General features: G+C 47.1%; 1 protein-coding gene across 2 annotated transcripts; it reads right to left on the bottom strand.

Annotated features, from left to right (window-relative positions):
- Positions 1–3,459: 3,459 nt before the first annotated feature.
- Positions 3,460–16,238, bottom strand: LOC142890909 (uncharacterized). 2 transcript variants are annotated; one of them, XM_076030235.1, is made up of 24 exons: positions 15,892–16,238; positions 13,571–13,773; positions 13,103–13,207; positions 12,043–12,138; positions 11,331–11,441; positions 10,787–10,910; positions 9,602–10,019; positions 9,358–9,422; positions 9,019–9,262; positions 8,728–8,909; positions 8,233–8,455; positions 7,994–8,142; positions 7,739–7,830; positions 7,305–7,462; positions 7,069–7,223; positions 6,711–6,963; positions 6,510–6,625; positions 6,194–6,425; positions 5,992–6,113; positions 5,337–5,592; positions 5,105–5,235; positions 4,499–4,751; positions 4,297–4,403; positions 3,460–4,136 (listed from the first exon to the last, which is right to left on the bottom strand). In XM_076030235.1, the coding sequence occupies exons 1-24, from the start codon at positions 15,929–15,931 to the stop codon at positions 4,129–4,131; spliced, it is 3,843 nt and encodes a 1,280-aa protein (XP_075886350.1). In that variant the 5' UTR covers positions 15,932–16,238; the 3' UTR covers positions 3,460–4,128. The 2 variants fall into 2 exon arrangements, with proteins under 2 accessions (XP_075886350.1, XP_075886349.1); XM_076030234.1 differs by having other exon boundaries at positions 8,728–8,912; positions 15,892–16,237.
- Between the last annotated feature and the right edge of the window lie 216 nt (positions 16,239–16,454).

Genomic DNA, 16,454 nt, shown 5'->3' with positions numbered 1-16,454 from the left:
TAATAATGCCATTATAGCATTATTTTCTTACATACTACTTATAAGTATTTGCTGCAAAAGCTTTAAAAATGGCTGAACATTGATTCTAAACAATGTATCACCCAAAACGCAGTCAAATTCCTTTGGACACAGTTCATTATAGATCATCATCGTCATCATAGATAGATAGATAGATAGATAGATAGATAGATAGATAGATAGATAGATAGATAGATAGATAGATAGATAGATGGATGGATGGATGGATGGATGGATGGATGGATGGATAGATAGATAGATATAGTAATAAAATAGATCACAGATTGTTTATGTAATCCAGGTTTTAAAAAACAGTGCTGGAAACACACACGCGCACACACACACACACTCACATCAAATAATAAAATCTCTCTTGTCGTACAAATGCATCAAAAGCAAGTCATGATAGAACGGTGTCTGTTGCAGATTATGCGACTGTTACATAACTTCATGAAGTAATGCTCATCATTTTCTGCATTGAGTTCATTCTCGTAATCTGGGCGTTCAGAGCAGAAGGGATTGCTTGCTGCTAAAAAAAGGTTTTTGTATCTCAGTAGATACTTGTGCATGATTAACTGTATATACACACACAGATAAACACAAAGAGAAGGAAAACAGAGCCTCTTTGTTTTGCCTTCGTTCTGCAGTGCAAAAAACAAACAAGTCCCTCCGTTCAGTGTCAAAGACAGGAGGTAGAAAGAGAAGGGACGCTGCCGCTGAGCCAACAAGCCTCCACATACAAAGTGTGCTCTGGAGCTCTTGTCTTTGAACTTATTTGCTTGTTGAATATTCAAGATTTTCTCTGCTTGCTCTTACCCCCCCCCCCCCCACACACACACACACCTTTTTTTCCATTCGGCACTTTACTCTCCTTTATATTTTCAAGACTGAGATCCTGTCTGCTCCTCTTCTTTCCGCTCCCTTTTTTACCCAGTACAAAAAGACTTTATTATGTCAATGACCTATTTATTTGCAAAGCAATCAGTTGTTCGCAGAAAAAGATTATTCACACGTCCACTGGACACTAACCAAATACTTTTATTCATTGCATCTGCATTTTTATCATATATTGATATATTTGTTTTCAAGTCCAGACCAGACCAGACTCCATCCTAATGTGTTTGTTTGTGTCGGTGTTTTGGAGGGTCATCGTGTGTCACAATCATTATGCGTGCCTGTGTTTGTGCTGAGATTTCTTTCTTCCTTCCACAGTTCACTGGAAACAGGTCAAGCAAACTTAAGACACACGCACGCACACCAAAGAGTCCTAGACTCTGCTCTGTGAATGTGTGTGTGTGTGTTATGGTTGTAAGGGGAATCATATTTTAAGAACGGCCTCCCACCCCTCCTCTCTCTGTCATTTCCTTTTCTCCGCCCTGGTTCTGGTTTCTCTGCACTCTGTCTGACCCTGACCTCTCTGAGGAAGATGGCGAGGGGGGTCCGCGGCATCAAGCAGGCATCAATTTCACGTCCGAGTTGCATTCCCAACAGTTCCACCGTCTTCCTTGCCCTTTTTCATACGCCCCTCTCCCTTTGCCTCCCATCCTCTCCCGTACTCTCCTTTCTCTTTGCCTTTCTGCTGCTCCTTTTATCTCTGTTTCCCCTGCCTCTCCACCTTTTTCCTCACTCTCTCCTCTCTTCTTCTTCCCTCCCTCTCAGGAATGTGGTGCTCAGAAGCAGCTGAGTGGAGGAATGCTGCTGCAACAAGCCCATACACAACCCCAAGGGAGGGAGCCTTCCCAACATGCACGTACACACGCACGCACACACACATGCTCATGCACATATACGCTCATGACATTTTGCCGGTCACATTTTGGCCATAACAGCCAAACAGTGAACTTTTACCTTTCCCTCTCTTTTACTCTTTCTGTCACACTTGCAGCAAAAGGCCACAAGCGAGAATCCGCATGTCCGAGAGCACGGCAAGATGAGCACGCTGCCTGGTCAGAACACACACATGCACGCACGCAGGCACACACACACACACACACACACACACACACACACACACACACACACACACACACACACACACACACAACGTGAGGCTGCCTGTTGCAGTAATGTGCCCTCAGGCTTCAGGAATGACTGAGTGGTATGTTGCACAACCCTGCCGTGCCTCCCTTCTGTCCCTCAGGCTTCAGAACGCAGTCATCGGCAAACGGGTGGAAGACTGTAAAGGAGTGTGGAGGGAATACGAATGCACATTCATCCATATCTGTCGCATGTGTGTGCGACAGATATGGTTCCCACGGGTCAACAGATGGTTAAAACTGAGCTTAAAAAAAACAAAACAGATCTAAAAAGGCTTCCCTTCGTGATGCCACAAAAGGCATTCATATTTCACTGATACTTTTCCCAGGTTCGTGCCAACAGACTCATCCAGGTGGGCCTTTCGTCCTCGGAAATGGGATTCCACATCTGTGCACCGAACAGAAGAACTGCAAATTTGGGGGGTGAGAAGAAATAGACCATCTGAACTGCAAAAATGTCAATTTATAATGAATGAGGCTCAGTCTATAGCAAATGCGCCGCCGTCTCCATCCACCAGTGGTGAGATTTAATATACAGCGTATGTGATGGTGAGTGTGCAGTGTGTTCACTGTGGCAGAGACACCCACGCTAGAAGTGCAGCCAGGCTGTCTCTGTCTATACACACACACACAGACACACAAACAATGGCAGGCAGCCAGACGTCAGTGGTGGGACACTGTCAGATTTAGACACGTAATTACTGTCCAGGCTTTCAAGAGCTGTGCATGAATGTTTGTGTTGAGCTTAAGTGCTGCATGTGTTTCTACAAAAAAGAAAAAGAAAAAGAAAACAAAACAACAAAACTGTTTATGGCGCAGTTTGGCCCAACTTTCAGAGAGACACATTCAAAACATTATCTTGTAAAATAAACGTAAAGTATTGCATATCCCTTTCTGCATTCAAAGTTTGTTTTTTGTTTTTTAGCATGAGATAACTGATTTTCTCATGAGCAAAAATATATATTGATACTTATGTCAAATTGGTCATCATTGTTTTCGCTTCTTTTCTCGCATTAGCGTTTTTATTTAATCATTCTATTAAGTATTAAAATTTTATATTTGGAAGGACAGTTAAGTGCCGTCATTCGCCGTTTAGCTCCAATACTGTGGACTTACGAATTAGCTACTGGCGCCATCGTGTGGGCAAAATCCTGAAGCACAAAATTCCAGGCTGCTCATAAGCTTCTAGGTCCCAGCAAGTTTTACCAAAAAAAAATTGTATGTAGTGGGAATCTTGAGCAATCAAAGCCCGCCAATATAAAACATCCTTTCTTTAGTCTATTTTTTTTTATTTTAAATAACCTCTTGTCACACTTAATCATGTCTTGATTCAGGTTTTATGATTTGGATTCAACTTCATCCTTGAAAATCTAGCATCGTGTGAAATAAACGCACAGCAAATCAATCAAATTCTCAACAATTTGCTTTAATTACTAAGAACAAAACCAAAAAACCCACCAAATGCTGTAACGGCATCTGAGGTGAGATTTTTTTTCCCAGGTTTGTTGCACCGCTCAGAAGTAAATAATTTAAAAATAAATAACATGGCACAAAATGTTAAAGATGCTGTCTATAAAGACAGAATGGAATAAAGTCTGGCCACCAAGGTTCAAACAGCATAAGAAAGTAAATCTAAATTCAATAGTCCAATCTCATAGCGATGTGCTTAAAATCACATGGTTTTGGGCTAAAAAAAATGATAAGAAACAAAAACAACAACAACAACAACAGCAAAAAAGGCGAGGATGGAACAGTATTTAGTTTCAAGATCTGAAGTCTAACTCTTTGCCCGCGAGCCCTGAGCTTCTTGGTGTTTTAATACCATGGCTTGAAAACACACACATACACACACACACACACATATAACAGACAGCCACAAATACATACAAGCAGCCTGAGGACTGTCTGTGTTTAAAAAGAATGCAAAAGTTGTTTTTTTTCCTCGTATACACAGAGGCAACAGAGAGCCAGAACGGGCCTTCTGTGAAACACACAGTTTAGGAATGTCCCTGTTTATGTCTTCAGCTGCAGATGCTTCTTCCACATGATTTCCACTACAGCATGAAGGGCGGCTTCAGGTTTCTGGGTCAAACACAAAATGCAACAAATACATGTGAAGGCTACTTCCACGTACCAGCAAATGTAATTACAGAATCAAAGGAATCTCTGCCGGTGCCTAGGTGATGCTGAAGGTTTGTGCATTATTAACTGGCGGCAGCACCGGGAAAAAGTCTTGTCTTACCTGCACCGTCGGCTGCATCATCGGCCGGGGAATCCGACTTTGTCATGTACTTGCTGCCAAACACCGGCACCAGCTGCTCAAAGAACTTGCACTCCTGTTTCTCTCCTCTGCAAGCACAGTTCCAGAGTCTATTATGAACAACTTGGGGGGAGCAAGAAGTCAAAGCGCAGCACAATCGGACTGCGTTGGTGGCACCGCCTACCTCTTCCCCTCGAGGAACTGCCGGAAGTTGGCCTTCAGCCTCTTGATCCGGTTCTGGCACTGATCGGGAGTTCGCATGTACCCCTGGCTAACCAGCACCTCAGCGATCTGAGTGTACACCAGTCTGTTGGAGGCGGAGCCTTTCAGACTATCCTGGACATTCTGGCCGCACCATATTTCCAGGAGGGCCTCGGTCTCGCTGTCACTCCAGATCTGCTTGGCATTCTCGGGCGTCCACTGTGCCGCCGGGGCGACTGAAAGAGAAGTCGTCGCAGCATAGTGGGGTTGTGTTAAAAGCAGTTTAGGTGAGCGCCAGGAAAGATACAATCAGGGAATAATGTAAACAAAAGTGCTATTTCTCTGTACTGCAAATACCATTAAAACTGTAAATATGAGATATTTTATTTTTCACCTTTAGGACAAAATACCTCATCTTAAGTGCTAAAACATGTAATAATTACCATTCTATCCTTGGTAATACAGGACATCTTCTTAAGTTTCAATGCTATATTAAGTCATTGTCATTGTCATTGCTATTGAGTCCGATATCTAAAATCCTAAAAGACACTATTCAAATAGGCGCAATGTGTTTCTAATCTAGTTTCACCTTTGCTTGGTTCAGGCACTATCGTACAGTCTTCTGGCTCATCCGAGACCGACGTGTCGGGGACAGGACTGTCGGCCTCCGGCCTCTTCCTGAAGATTTCATTCATCTCAGCAAAGAATTTAAAATCCTCCCTGAATTCAAAGAGAATGCACAGCAGTTGTTGTTGAAGTCTTACAAAAAAAAAGAAAAAGAAAAGAGAGAGACAATAAATTCAAAAACTGTCACCACTGACTTTTCGTGGTGGAAACCGTATTTAAGGCGCTTGATGCGGGTGTAGCACTGGTCGGTGGTCCTCGTGAATCCATTGTCGTTCATCTTCTCGGAGATGTACTCGAACACGTGGCGGTTCTTCAGGGAGCCCCTGAGGGTGAGCTGCACCGTGTCCTCGCCCCAGATGCGCAGCAGGGTGCGGGTCTCATGCTCCGACCAGGGCATCCTCCTGCCCGGGTCTGCCTGGATGAGGAGGCTGCCTGCTGCGGGCTGTTCGTCTACCAAGAACAAAAAAACAAAACACTTTTTTTGTTGTGCTGCAAAAAAAAAATTGTGAGGCTTGTTGTTGAACTATTTCAAGATCAAATTATTTTATGTACCCGTATGGAAATAGGAGGAATGATAAAAAAGAAAGAAAAAAAAAACGAAGAACAGCAACAATTCAAAGCGTCTATTATTGCTCATTTGGTTCCTGCTTGATTTGCTGTTAATGCTCCTTTTAACAGTCACTTCCTGCTTCCATAAAGCTTTTAAGCACGCTGATTGGCCGCTAACCTAAGAGGCTGCCTTAAAAATTGACTTTTACAAAAAGAGAGCTTTTTAAGCTGGATGACATGACTTGACTAGGCCAGACTAGTGTTGCTGTACGCTGTTGCTGCACTTCCACTTCCACCTACACAAGTCAGCTTCACCGTCCATCATGGTCTGCATGCTGACGTCCACGTCCAAATACCCCGACTTATCGCCCAGAACCGGCGCCAACAGGTTGAAGTACCGGAACGCCGCTGGTCTGCCGTTCCTGGAAGGGAATTACAAATTTACCAGACGAGATGCGAAAACCCAGAGCCAAAAGTCTTCCCCACTTCCTCTCCTACGCACCTCCGGTTGTTGCAGTAGCGCCGGTAGGTCTTCTTCAGCCGCTTGATGCGGGCGTGGAACTGCTCGGCGGTCCTCAGGTAGCCCATGCTGGCCATCTTCTCCGCTATCTCCACGAATATGTGACTGTTGTGCACGCAGGTCTTCAGGTTGTGCTGCACGTCGTCCGCCGCCCACACCTCCACCAGGGCCACCGTCTCCTGGTCGGTCCATGCGGCGTTCGGACCATCCAAGGCTGTTTGGGGGGGGGGGGGGGGGTTCGAAACTGATGGATCGTCGCATTTTAAAGTGCTGTAGGTGTCTAGAGCAGCAACAGCACCTGCATCCTGGTCCGCTTGCTCGTCCTTCTCGTCGTACTCGTCCAACGAGACGGCCTCCTGCCCGAGGATTTGCTCCAGTGGGTTGTAGAACTTATAATCGACTTTTCTCCCGCTTCTGGAAAAAAATGCGCAAAATGACAGAGACGCCGTTACACACGCTGGATTTTCATGCAAACACGATTGCCGAAGTCCAGCCTCACTTTTTCTTGTCGTAGCACTGGCGGAAGTTGTTCCTCAGCGACTTGACCTTCCAGCGGCACTGCTCCGGCGTCTTGGAGTAGCCGAGATCCTGCATCCGCTCCGAGATCTCAGCGTAGACATAGCCGTTGTGGACGAAGCCCCGCAGCGACCTCTGGAGTTCCTCCTCGCCCCAGATCTCGATCAGCGCCAGGGCCTCCTCGTCCGTCCACACGCTGGAGACCCGCTTCTCCGCCGACATGCCGACGTCTCCGTCTGGCCGGAAAAAACAAAGCAAAACAAACAAAAAAAGAAACATCAACTGTTACTGCCTGGGTTTGTTTTGGTCCACTGTATACACAACTGCATCGGATCCTTTACTTGTTTCGCTTGTGACTTCACAATCGGAGTCCTCAGAGATTTCGATGGACTCTGACACGGCTGCGGCGGCGGCGGCCGACGTCGACGGCTGCTTGTCCAGGATTTGTTCCAGCAGGTCGTAAAATTTAAAGTCGACCCTGTCTGTCCCTGAAGAGCTGGAGGTGGGAGACGCGCTCGCATCAGCGGGCACAGAGACGCACAAACACACACACGCAGGGGGAGTCACTCCGCTCTACCTCATGCTCTCCTGACACTGACGGTAGCTCGTCTTCAGACGCTTGATCCTGGAGTGGCACTGCTCGGCGCTGCGGGAGAAGCCGTGGGCGCCGAGCTTCTCTGATATCTCGGTGAAGATGTGGCCGTTGTGTGGGTAGCGCCTGATGCTCCGCTGCACCTGAACGCCGGGTAAAATTCAACCACACTCTCAAAATCACTCCGCTCCACTTTGTGTTTTATTGCCCTTTGTTTCGTCAGAAGTTGTTTGACAGGTGTGAAACTGTTGATTTGATGTGGCTGAATGATGCAGACAGACTAAAATGTTTTTTTGATTACAAGGACACGCTAATAAATTTCATTCATTCATTCATTCATTCATTCATTCTCAAAAGCTCATTCAAACACATTCAAAAACTTATCCCGAGCAAGCAGTTCTCGGTTTCATGGACTTTACCTGCTGGTCGCCCCAAACCTCCAGAAGGATGATGGTCTCCTTGTCCGACCAAGGGACCTTTTTCCTGTCTTCCTGGACGCCGGATGCAGAATCTGAAAGGCCACAAACACTTTTACCTTTTATTCTACTTGTGACTGACTAAAATGTACCCAAGAAAGTTGAGAGATTGAGAAGCAACAAGGATTTAAAAGACATCAATCCATGGCTTGGACAGATATTTATCCTGATTCCCTGAACGTCTGTTGGTTTCCCTACCGGTGTCTCGCCGAGAGCTGGAGTTAAAGTCCCGCTCCTCAGCTTGTCCCGGTGCTTCGTCCAGCTGCGGCACCGGCTGGAACTCGTTCACCAAGACTCGTCCCAGCTCGTTGTAGAACTTGCAGTGAACTTGTTCCTCTCCTCTCAGGCTGCACGGGGGGAAGACAGCAGGAGAGCGGACATGAACCAAAAAGCCACCCAGGTTCCTTTATTTTTCTCCCCCGATGCAGCACGCATACTTGTTCTGGTAGCACTGCCTGAAGCCGGATTTCACCCTCTTCAGCCTGGTCTGGCACTGCTCGGGTGTCCTGGAGAAACCTTGACTGGACATCCTGCTGGAGATGACGGAGAAGATGTTTCCCGTCCGGTGCATTATTCTCAGCTCCTGCTGGACGGAGTCCTCGGCCCACATCTTGATGAGGGTCAAGGTCTCCGAGTCTGTCCACGGGGAACTTCTGGTCCCTGAAAGTGAAAGAGTCACATATTAAGCAGAATGCCCCTCATAAAGACAATAATGTGGGTCTCTATCTTATGGAAGTACTCAGATACGAGGAAAATCCATCCTTTATCATTTTTAAAAAAAAAATAAAAAACATAACATGTTGTTTTCTGTTGCAGTTCTAAACTCGCAAATCAAATGAGGTTTTGAAAATTTTGAATCACATCTTGCAAGTTCAAAACCCAATGTTTCTGCATTAAAAACATTCTGTGTGACACAAAACGTGGCACCGTACCAACTTCTACGCGGCTGGTTTGGCTGACGAACTGCAGGTCGTCGTCGTCGCCGTCTTGCGACTCCTCCTCCTCCTCGTTGATGTCCTCGATGTCGTACGTGATCTCGTTGCCGGCGGAGGGAGCGGACGAGCCGAGTATTCGCTCAAGCTGCTCGGAAAATCTGTATTCCACCCTGGAGTTCCTTCTGGTGTTACATCGGAGGAGCAGTGGGGGAAAACGTTTCGGTGTCATCTGATGGTGAGCAAATTCTGGCTGGATTGCGGACGCTGATAGCAAAACAAACCACACACTTGTTTTGGCGGTAGTACTTCTTCAGCCGCTTGATCCTGGTCTGGCACTGCTCCACGCTCCTCATGTAGCCCCTCTCGGTCATCTTCTGTGCGATCTGCGTGAAGATGTGGCGGTTCTTCAGGCAGCCCTTCAGGGCGCGCTGCACTGAGTCCTTCCCCCAGATGTCCAGCAGGTGGAGCGTCTCCTCGTCCGACCAGGGGGCCTTTGTGTCCAACACCACAGGGAGGGAGCCTCCCTGTGAGTCTAGAGAAGAAAGAAAAGAAGAAAAAAAAACAGAAGGTGTGGTCAAAGCTGGGAGTGAGAGACCGTGAAGCCGACCTTTGGTCACGTCTCCGCACCTGTGTAATCTCCCCAGATTGAGATGAGCGGAGAATTTGTATTTACGTCATCCTCGGACGGATTCCTGGCAAAAAGGAAAAACACAATTACCAAAAGTGGCTGATTGACACATCTAATGCAACTATGGACTGGAGTGCAGCACAAATTAAAACATGCTTGGCAGCAGGAAATATTTTTTTAATTTTTGTTTCTAATCTGTCCTATTCATGGCTTTGCCGCTCATGAGAACATTCGTGGTCTTACAGGAACGCCGGCACCTCCGAGGGGCGCTTGGCGGGAACGTCTTCGCTTCCCTGCGACAGCTTCCGCTTCCGCAGGTGTGAACTGCTGTCGTCGTCGTCGTCGTCGTCACCCGAGTTCGAGTCGGCGTTCTCGTTGGAGGCAGTGAGGTCGATGGTGTTGTCGCAGGGCGCGGCTCCGGCGGCCCTCCTCTTCTCCTGGGAGGCCCGCCCCACCCCCAGCTGCCTGCTGGCATCCCTCTGCTGCTGCTGCTGCTGCTGCTGCCCCCCCGCCCTCTCTAGGCTGCCTGGGCGGCCTGCGCGCTCCTGACAGTTTGAGTCTTTGAGCGCCGGTGAACAGGAGGAGGGGCTCTCAGACTTGGCCCCGAGTGGCAGAGACAGGGAGGAGAGGATGCAGTCATCCATCGGTAATAATCTGGGATCTGTTGGGGAAAAAAGACGACAGGGGAAAGGATGCTTAGTGGTGCTTAGCTCAATTTCACCTTGGCTGAAAGAAACTCATTAGCACGCCACATAGAGTGTTCTCAATTTTTTTTTTTTTTTGCTTGGCAGCTGATTGGATGGAATGATCAGTTTAACACTTCACTAAAATTGAGCGTTTGTGAGATTCACAGTTGCGTTCTGCTTCCTCGCAAGCAAAGCTGTTTTTTTCCCTGAGCCCAAATTTAAACTAAAAACGTTTTACTGAAGGTTGTTGCTGTACGAGTGAGATTTCAGCATCGAAATCCGGAGAGATTGGGGTGGAAAAGTTATTGTCGAACCATTGTGATCTGTGAAAACTGGACGTTTAGGGACATTTACTGGGGATGAGCAAACCTTTACTATATGTGGCCTCTCAAGCAAGCCTTAAACAGGGTCTTTTGCCTCTGTGTGTGCAGGCTAGGTGGCAATCCACACCAAGACTAAGTCAGGCTGAGCGATATATATTTGCTCATGTTTATTCATCTCATGCTCGTGTTTTATCCCTAGTATATAAGACTTGTACTCCTGATGCTCGGGGAACAACTGTGTCAGACACAAGCACCGGCCGCTTGTCTCGGACACCCTTGTTCCTCTCGCGAGATTAAACGCTCGCTTTTTTCATCAGCTGGAGTTCAGAGCCGTCCTTTCACTCACAACGCAGAGATGCAAAAACGCTCCACAACAAGCTACGGAGTTAAACGAGCACTTCTTTCAACGCCTTCGGCACCTTTCTCTTTAAAGTGTCCCAGCCTTCTGTGGTGTTCCAGCACGGCCTTGACGTCCTCCGGCGGGAAGAAGGACTGCAAGCAGTCGTCGAGGACAGACGGCCTGTCTCCGAGCAGATCTGCCAACTGAGACAAAAAGCAAAACCTCATTGTACAAAACATGAAGAGGGAATATTCTGGCAGTTCTGGAACATTTCATTCTCTCCACGTGCTATTTTTTGTTCAGCTGTGATGCCGTTTCATTGCGGAGGGAGATGAGCGGGTGAAGAAGGGCAGTCGGCTGCATGGCAGCGCTGCACCTGTGCCCAGTTCGTCCTCCTCTAAATCTGTCTCTGGGTCAGTGGCGCAGACAGATGGGGCCCTGGCGCCGAGCACAGGGGGCAACGTTCAGCCTGGAGGAGTGCCAGAGCTTCTCTCTGATTAAACGCTTTCCCTGTTTTCCTGCTTTTTTGTAGGCAACACGAGGATTATTTCATGGTCCACGGTGAGGAAGAAATTAGATTTCAAAAAGAAAAACCTAAAACAAAACAGCTTATCACAAGGCACCTGTGTGAAGTCTGGGACGGGCAGCAGCTCGTCCAGCCTGGATATGAATTCCCACACCAGCATCTCCAAGGCCGTTTCAAACTTTGAGCCGAAGTGATCCGGGAAGCATTCCTGCAACAGTGAGAGGGCGGAATGAGAACAAGCGGATGGTTACGGTTGCTTCAAGGCCTTTAGCCAGAGTAGCATGAGAAAACGCTGTTAGTTAAGACTGGAGATGCATCTGCTTAAAATCAAGAGAAGCCAGAGTGTACAACAGCTTCTTATGTCCAGAACAAGGCTGTTATTAAATAGCTGTCAACAGTTGGGACCCAATGAATTGAATGTCGTTTCTTTCATTCTCATGACTAGTGACGTTGCAGTTTCTCACTGAAGGCATTAAAACTACGTATGGACACACATGGAATTATGCAGGAATCATGCTCATATATTTGATGTCTTCAGTATCTATCTGCAGTAGAGAAAGTTGGAAAGATTAAAAAAAAACCTGCATGAGAAGGTGTGTCCCAACTATTGACTGGTAGTGTATATGCAACCTTATTTTGGACACAGTATGTATAATGCATAAGTGACTCAGGTACACCTAGGAACGCCACTGTGTTTTGATTATTTTCTTCATTCTCATGATTAAAATTCATACATAAATAATTCTGTTGTGAGCCACTAACACCAAGGCTGATGAACCTGCATAAGCTGGGAGCTGCACGACTCTCACCTGGAAAAAATATTTTCTCTCCGAGGGATCCTCCAGCAGCGAATGCACCAGTTCCACAAAGTTGACCTCTGACTCCTCCACTTGGTTAATGGTTACCTGGCAAGGGACACACCAACTTTGTGAGCATGCAGTTTTGATTAGTTTTTTTTTCTTCAACATCCAATCCAAACTGAGAATCACATTTCTTAATGATCAACTTTCATTTTTTTTTTAGCTCCAGTCCAGCAATGATTAATCTCCTAAGAAAAACCCAGTATAGATCTTTAGAAAAAAATAAATATGGAGAGGTACCAATCGGTGCCATTTGTGACATCACAAAGGGCTTATTTTTAGCGCTATGTGTTTGAGCACAGGCTTTTTGAATATTGGTACGAGCATTAGAAGTAAGCGATGGACTTTCTCTCATTTCTGGGTAGATCATTGACGAGACAGAGACACACTGCTGTTGAAAGGTTGTGAAGATGGTACCACAAGGTAAATACAGAGGCAATTCATCTCCGACGCCACGGTGGAAAACTGTTGGTGTGTAAATAGAAAACCTCTCTGATATTCTGTTGGCTGGAATCCAGTCCGCAGCCACTTCACTTCCCTGAAACCTGACACGAGCCTGCAGCCACTGCAGGAATTCAGGCTGGCTGAGCATGACTCCCGTCCTGGGTTGCTTTCCCTGGCTGCAAGGTCAAACTGGGTCACCCCAAATAATCTCTAGTGCTCATCTCAATACGATCCGAAGAGCGTAAATTTCCCAGCAACACCGCAGTGGCTCAACTGGTTTCTGTAGGTGCTTGTTTTCCATTGACTGAAACGACGCCTCCACAACTGTGGGCAGTCTTTCCAGGTCTTGTCCTGCCACGTCGACTTTTTCCTATCCCTCCCCAATTGACACAAGTCTGCTCAAACTCCACTGCTGGCTCAGGCACGGAAACAACGCTGGCCCCATTATGTCTCTGCACCTCTTTTACAAAGAGCAACAAGACAGGAAGAATGTACAACGCTGAAGAGAACAAGGCTATCAAACCTGTGTGTGTGGGTGTGTGTGTGTGTGTGTGTGGTTCCTTACTTGGGGATCCTTGGCTGTGCTGATGGGAGCTTTAATTCTGTCCAGGTGTGGCTGGATGGTCTGTATGTCGGCTGGATGATCTCCTCGACACATCTCCAAAACCAACTGCACACACACACACACGCACGCACGCACGCACGCACGCACGCAACTTACATTTTACTCAGAATAATAATATTAAAGTCTGACAGTCTTTGCAGAGCAGGACAGATAAGATGGGTGTGCTTTTTTAATCTATTCATTTCCCACAACGCCTTCCGATGAATAAAACTAATTTTTTCCTTCCTGAGAGAGAAAAGTCAAATGATGGTCATTGTCGTTTAAATCCATGACACTGTCTTTTCCTTTTGAAATAAAATCAGAATTTTTGAGGTCATTCATCGCCTGTGTACGATTACGTGTCCACTTGCAACATTGTGGAACACTGAAACAAAACAACAAGCCCGACACGCCGGGATTGTCACTAACCTTGGCCCTGAGTCCCATGATGAGCTGAGCCCTCTGGCTGTAGCTCATCAGCTCCGGGACCAGCTCCGTCACCATGGTAACAAACTCCTCCAGCATCCCGTAGTGGTCCACGAGTCCCTGCTGCACCACTTGCCACACTGCGGCTGATAAGAGCTGCAAAGGCGGAGCCAGGAGGCGCAGATAGTGGACTGGGAGATTGGTACCTGGATGGGAGGCACACAATGGAGACGTTGAGACAAACAAGGTGCGACAACAACTGGTGTGGTGGAGAAGTTCTGCGGTATAAACTCTGGTCCTTTTAGTCCTCTATAAATTGTGGCCCTGTCTCGTCCTATCTTTACTGCGCCTGCGAGTACCTTCCATTATCTGGGAATGTCGGCCTGACCGGAGCTGGAGCCTCCTGATTTGTGGGCTTCTTAGCCAGACTAACATTCCGATCCCTTTATCTCCTCGGGCAAGGCCGTCAATTCCCTGTGTTTTTGTGTCTTCTTCCCATCACCCAAGGAAGCTCATTTCACCGCCTCAGTCGAACACCCAGGGGGTTCAGCATGCAGATGTTATTCTACTCATACATTCTCTTGTTTACTCCACGCTGTGTACGTCCTTTACATCTTGTACTCTATGAACACTGTTGCAGAACACCGCCGTTGGGCCTGTCTCTTGCAAGACTTTATTATTTACTTGCATCAGCCAGTGCTCACTCTTTTCCCATTAACTCACCAAGTGGACACAAAGGAAATTTACAACAAGCAGCCGCCACTAATAAAAAAAACTACAAATGGGAAGTGAGAGGATCCTTAGAAACAAGACTTAACCCGGAGGCAGGGCCACCACCAAAGACTTTGGGGATCAGTTGTTTGCAATGTCCAGCAACGACACATGGAGATTAGCTCGTCACAAAAAAAGCCATTTCTGTCTGTTTCATCGAGACTAATGTTGCCTTTGGATGATCTGCTTATTGTGAAAAACCTACTCTACCATTACTGTGTGACAATAACACGCGGCTCTACGTCTCAACTGATTGGGTGACGCAGCGCCTTTGGATAAAAATAAAAACCTAAAAAAAAGTGAGTGTGGTACGGGACTTTTAACATGAACTTTACAAAGGTACATACGATACTAAAGATTCTGTTGAACATCTGCTGCCTGATCTGTTTTCGGACTTCCCCTTTCGTGTCTTCCCCCAGTGGGTCACACGAGTTCCTGTCTGTGGCCAATAATTCACGCGGGAGGCCTGTGGAAACAATTCTCAAAGCCGTAGGCCTCCACTTTCTACTGCTTTCCAGCCTCTACAGACCACCTCGGATGGCTCTAAAGGCAGTGGAGGAGGTCTCTGATCAGAGAGCCTCACAAGCTCCATGTGGCCTTCGTGCAAGCCCCTCAGCTCTGTCCAAAACAAGGACCTCAGAGCGAGCTGTGCATCTTCGCCTTGCTATGCCCTGTGGAAAACACACCCGTTAGCGCAGCAGAACACCAAACCTCCATCACCTCTAGCACCAAAACCTCCACCACCATCTGGTGGGGTGCTCCTTCAACGATGAGGTCAAGGCCAGTCGCAGCAAACGCCTCACGCTGCCTTCATCACACATTCATGTTTGCATTAAGTTCTTAGGCTCAGCCCTTATAATGATCCTTAAACAATTCCTCAAAAAAACTCTCGTTTTAACAATTACAATAAATTAAGTATAGAACGGGCAGTTTTCTCTTGATTTGCACTACATTCGACTCACAGCCGCACAACACCAACCTTGTTCAATATCTGTGACTCAAGCCAAATCTAACAGGTCAATCGCTCTTGACAGAATTTCACCAAAAACAATGCCTGCGCATGCTCTTTCATGATTTATTCCAGCCAGCCTAGCTGCTGCGCTGCTCGCCTCTTCCTCTTGAGGCGTCTCATCGGCGAACTGTTGACATGATGGAGAAATTGCAGGAAAGTGAAAGTGCAATTTTAGATTTTTTTTTTTTTTTTTTTTTTAATTCATCCCCTGTGAGCAATCCGCGACTACGGCATAAATGCTGGCCGACGAAGCCCATTATGCGCAAGTGAACTTGTGGTTTTGTTTAACTGTGAAGCGGTTGTCAGACACTGCTGACAGGACGGAGGCGCTTGTCAGGTGCAGCATCCATTACGATTCAAACAAACTCGCATCTGCAGCCGAGCAACCTCAAAAAGAAGAAGAAGCAGCAGCAAGATCCTGGCTGGCGCCGCTTGCACGAGCCATGCTACAGGAAGTAGGGATCCGGCAACAACAAACGGCGCCGTCAATGCGTAAATAAAAAAAGAGAAAACAAGGAGTATTTCATGAGCGTGCACGCACCTCGGTCGCTTCCATTCTCAGCCAATCCTTTTATTTCCATTTAGCTGCTGACAAGCAACAACCACAACAGAAAAAACCCTCGTCCGGCTGTCCCCCACGCGATCCGGATGGTAAAGGGACAAAAACACAAACCGAAAAAACTAAACAGAACGCGTGAAAGATGAAATTCGCGCTAATTGATCGCGCGGCACTCCTCGCGCCGTTCGGAAGAACGCACGCACAGCGCGCTGCCTATTATTTATTTTTTTGGTCTCGCATTGGGAGGAAACACAGGAACAATGGTTTTCTGGTCTCATCCGCCTCAGTCCAGATCATGGCAAGCCCTCTTTCCTGGTTGGCTGGTGAAGACCGGATGGACCCCGGCAACGCGGCCGGAGCGCCACAAGATGGCGCCAGATGATCGGCGCTGCCCGGGAGAGCCGAGGTGGTCTTCGATTCCGAAAACCGGAAACCGGAAGCGCTACATAGGAACCTTAGGGTATAGTGGGCCTCTTTTTTTGTGTCCTAATAGCTGCAGACCCAAGGACTTAAAAAATATAGTATAATGATAATAATCTATTAAA

This window comes from Nelusetta ayraudi, unplaced genomic scaffold (genome assembly GCF_046127955.1).
Source record: "Nelusetta ayraudi isolate G7.1 ecotype Tasmania unplaced genomic scaffold, CSIRO-AGI_Nayr_v1 ptg000027l, whole genome shotgun sequence".
NCBI lineage: Eukaryota > Metazoa > Chordata > Actinopteri > Tetraodontiformes > Monacanthidae > Nelusetta > Nelusetta ayraudi.
Note: the sequence above shows the minus strand (reverse complement) of the source record. Positions and strands in the feature narration are given on the sequence as shown.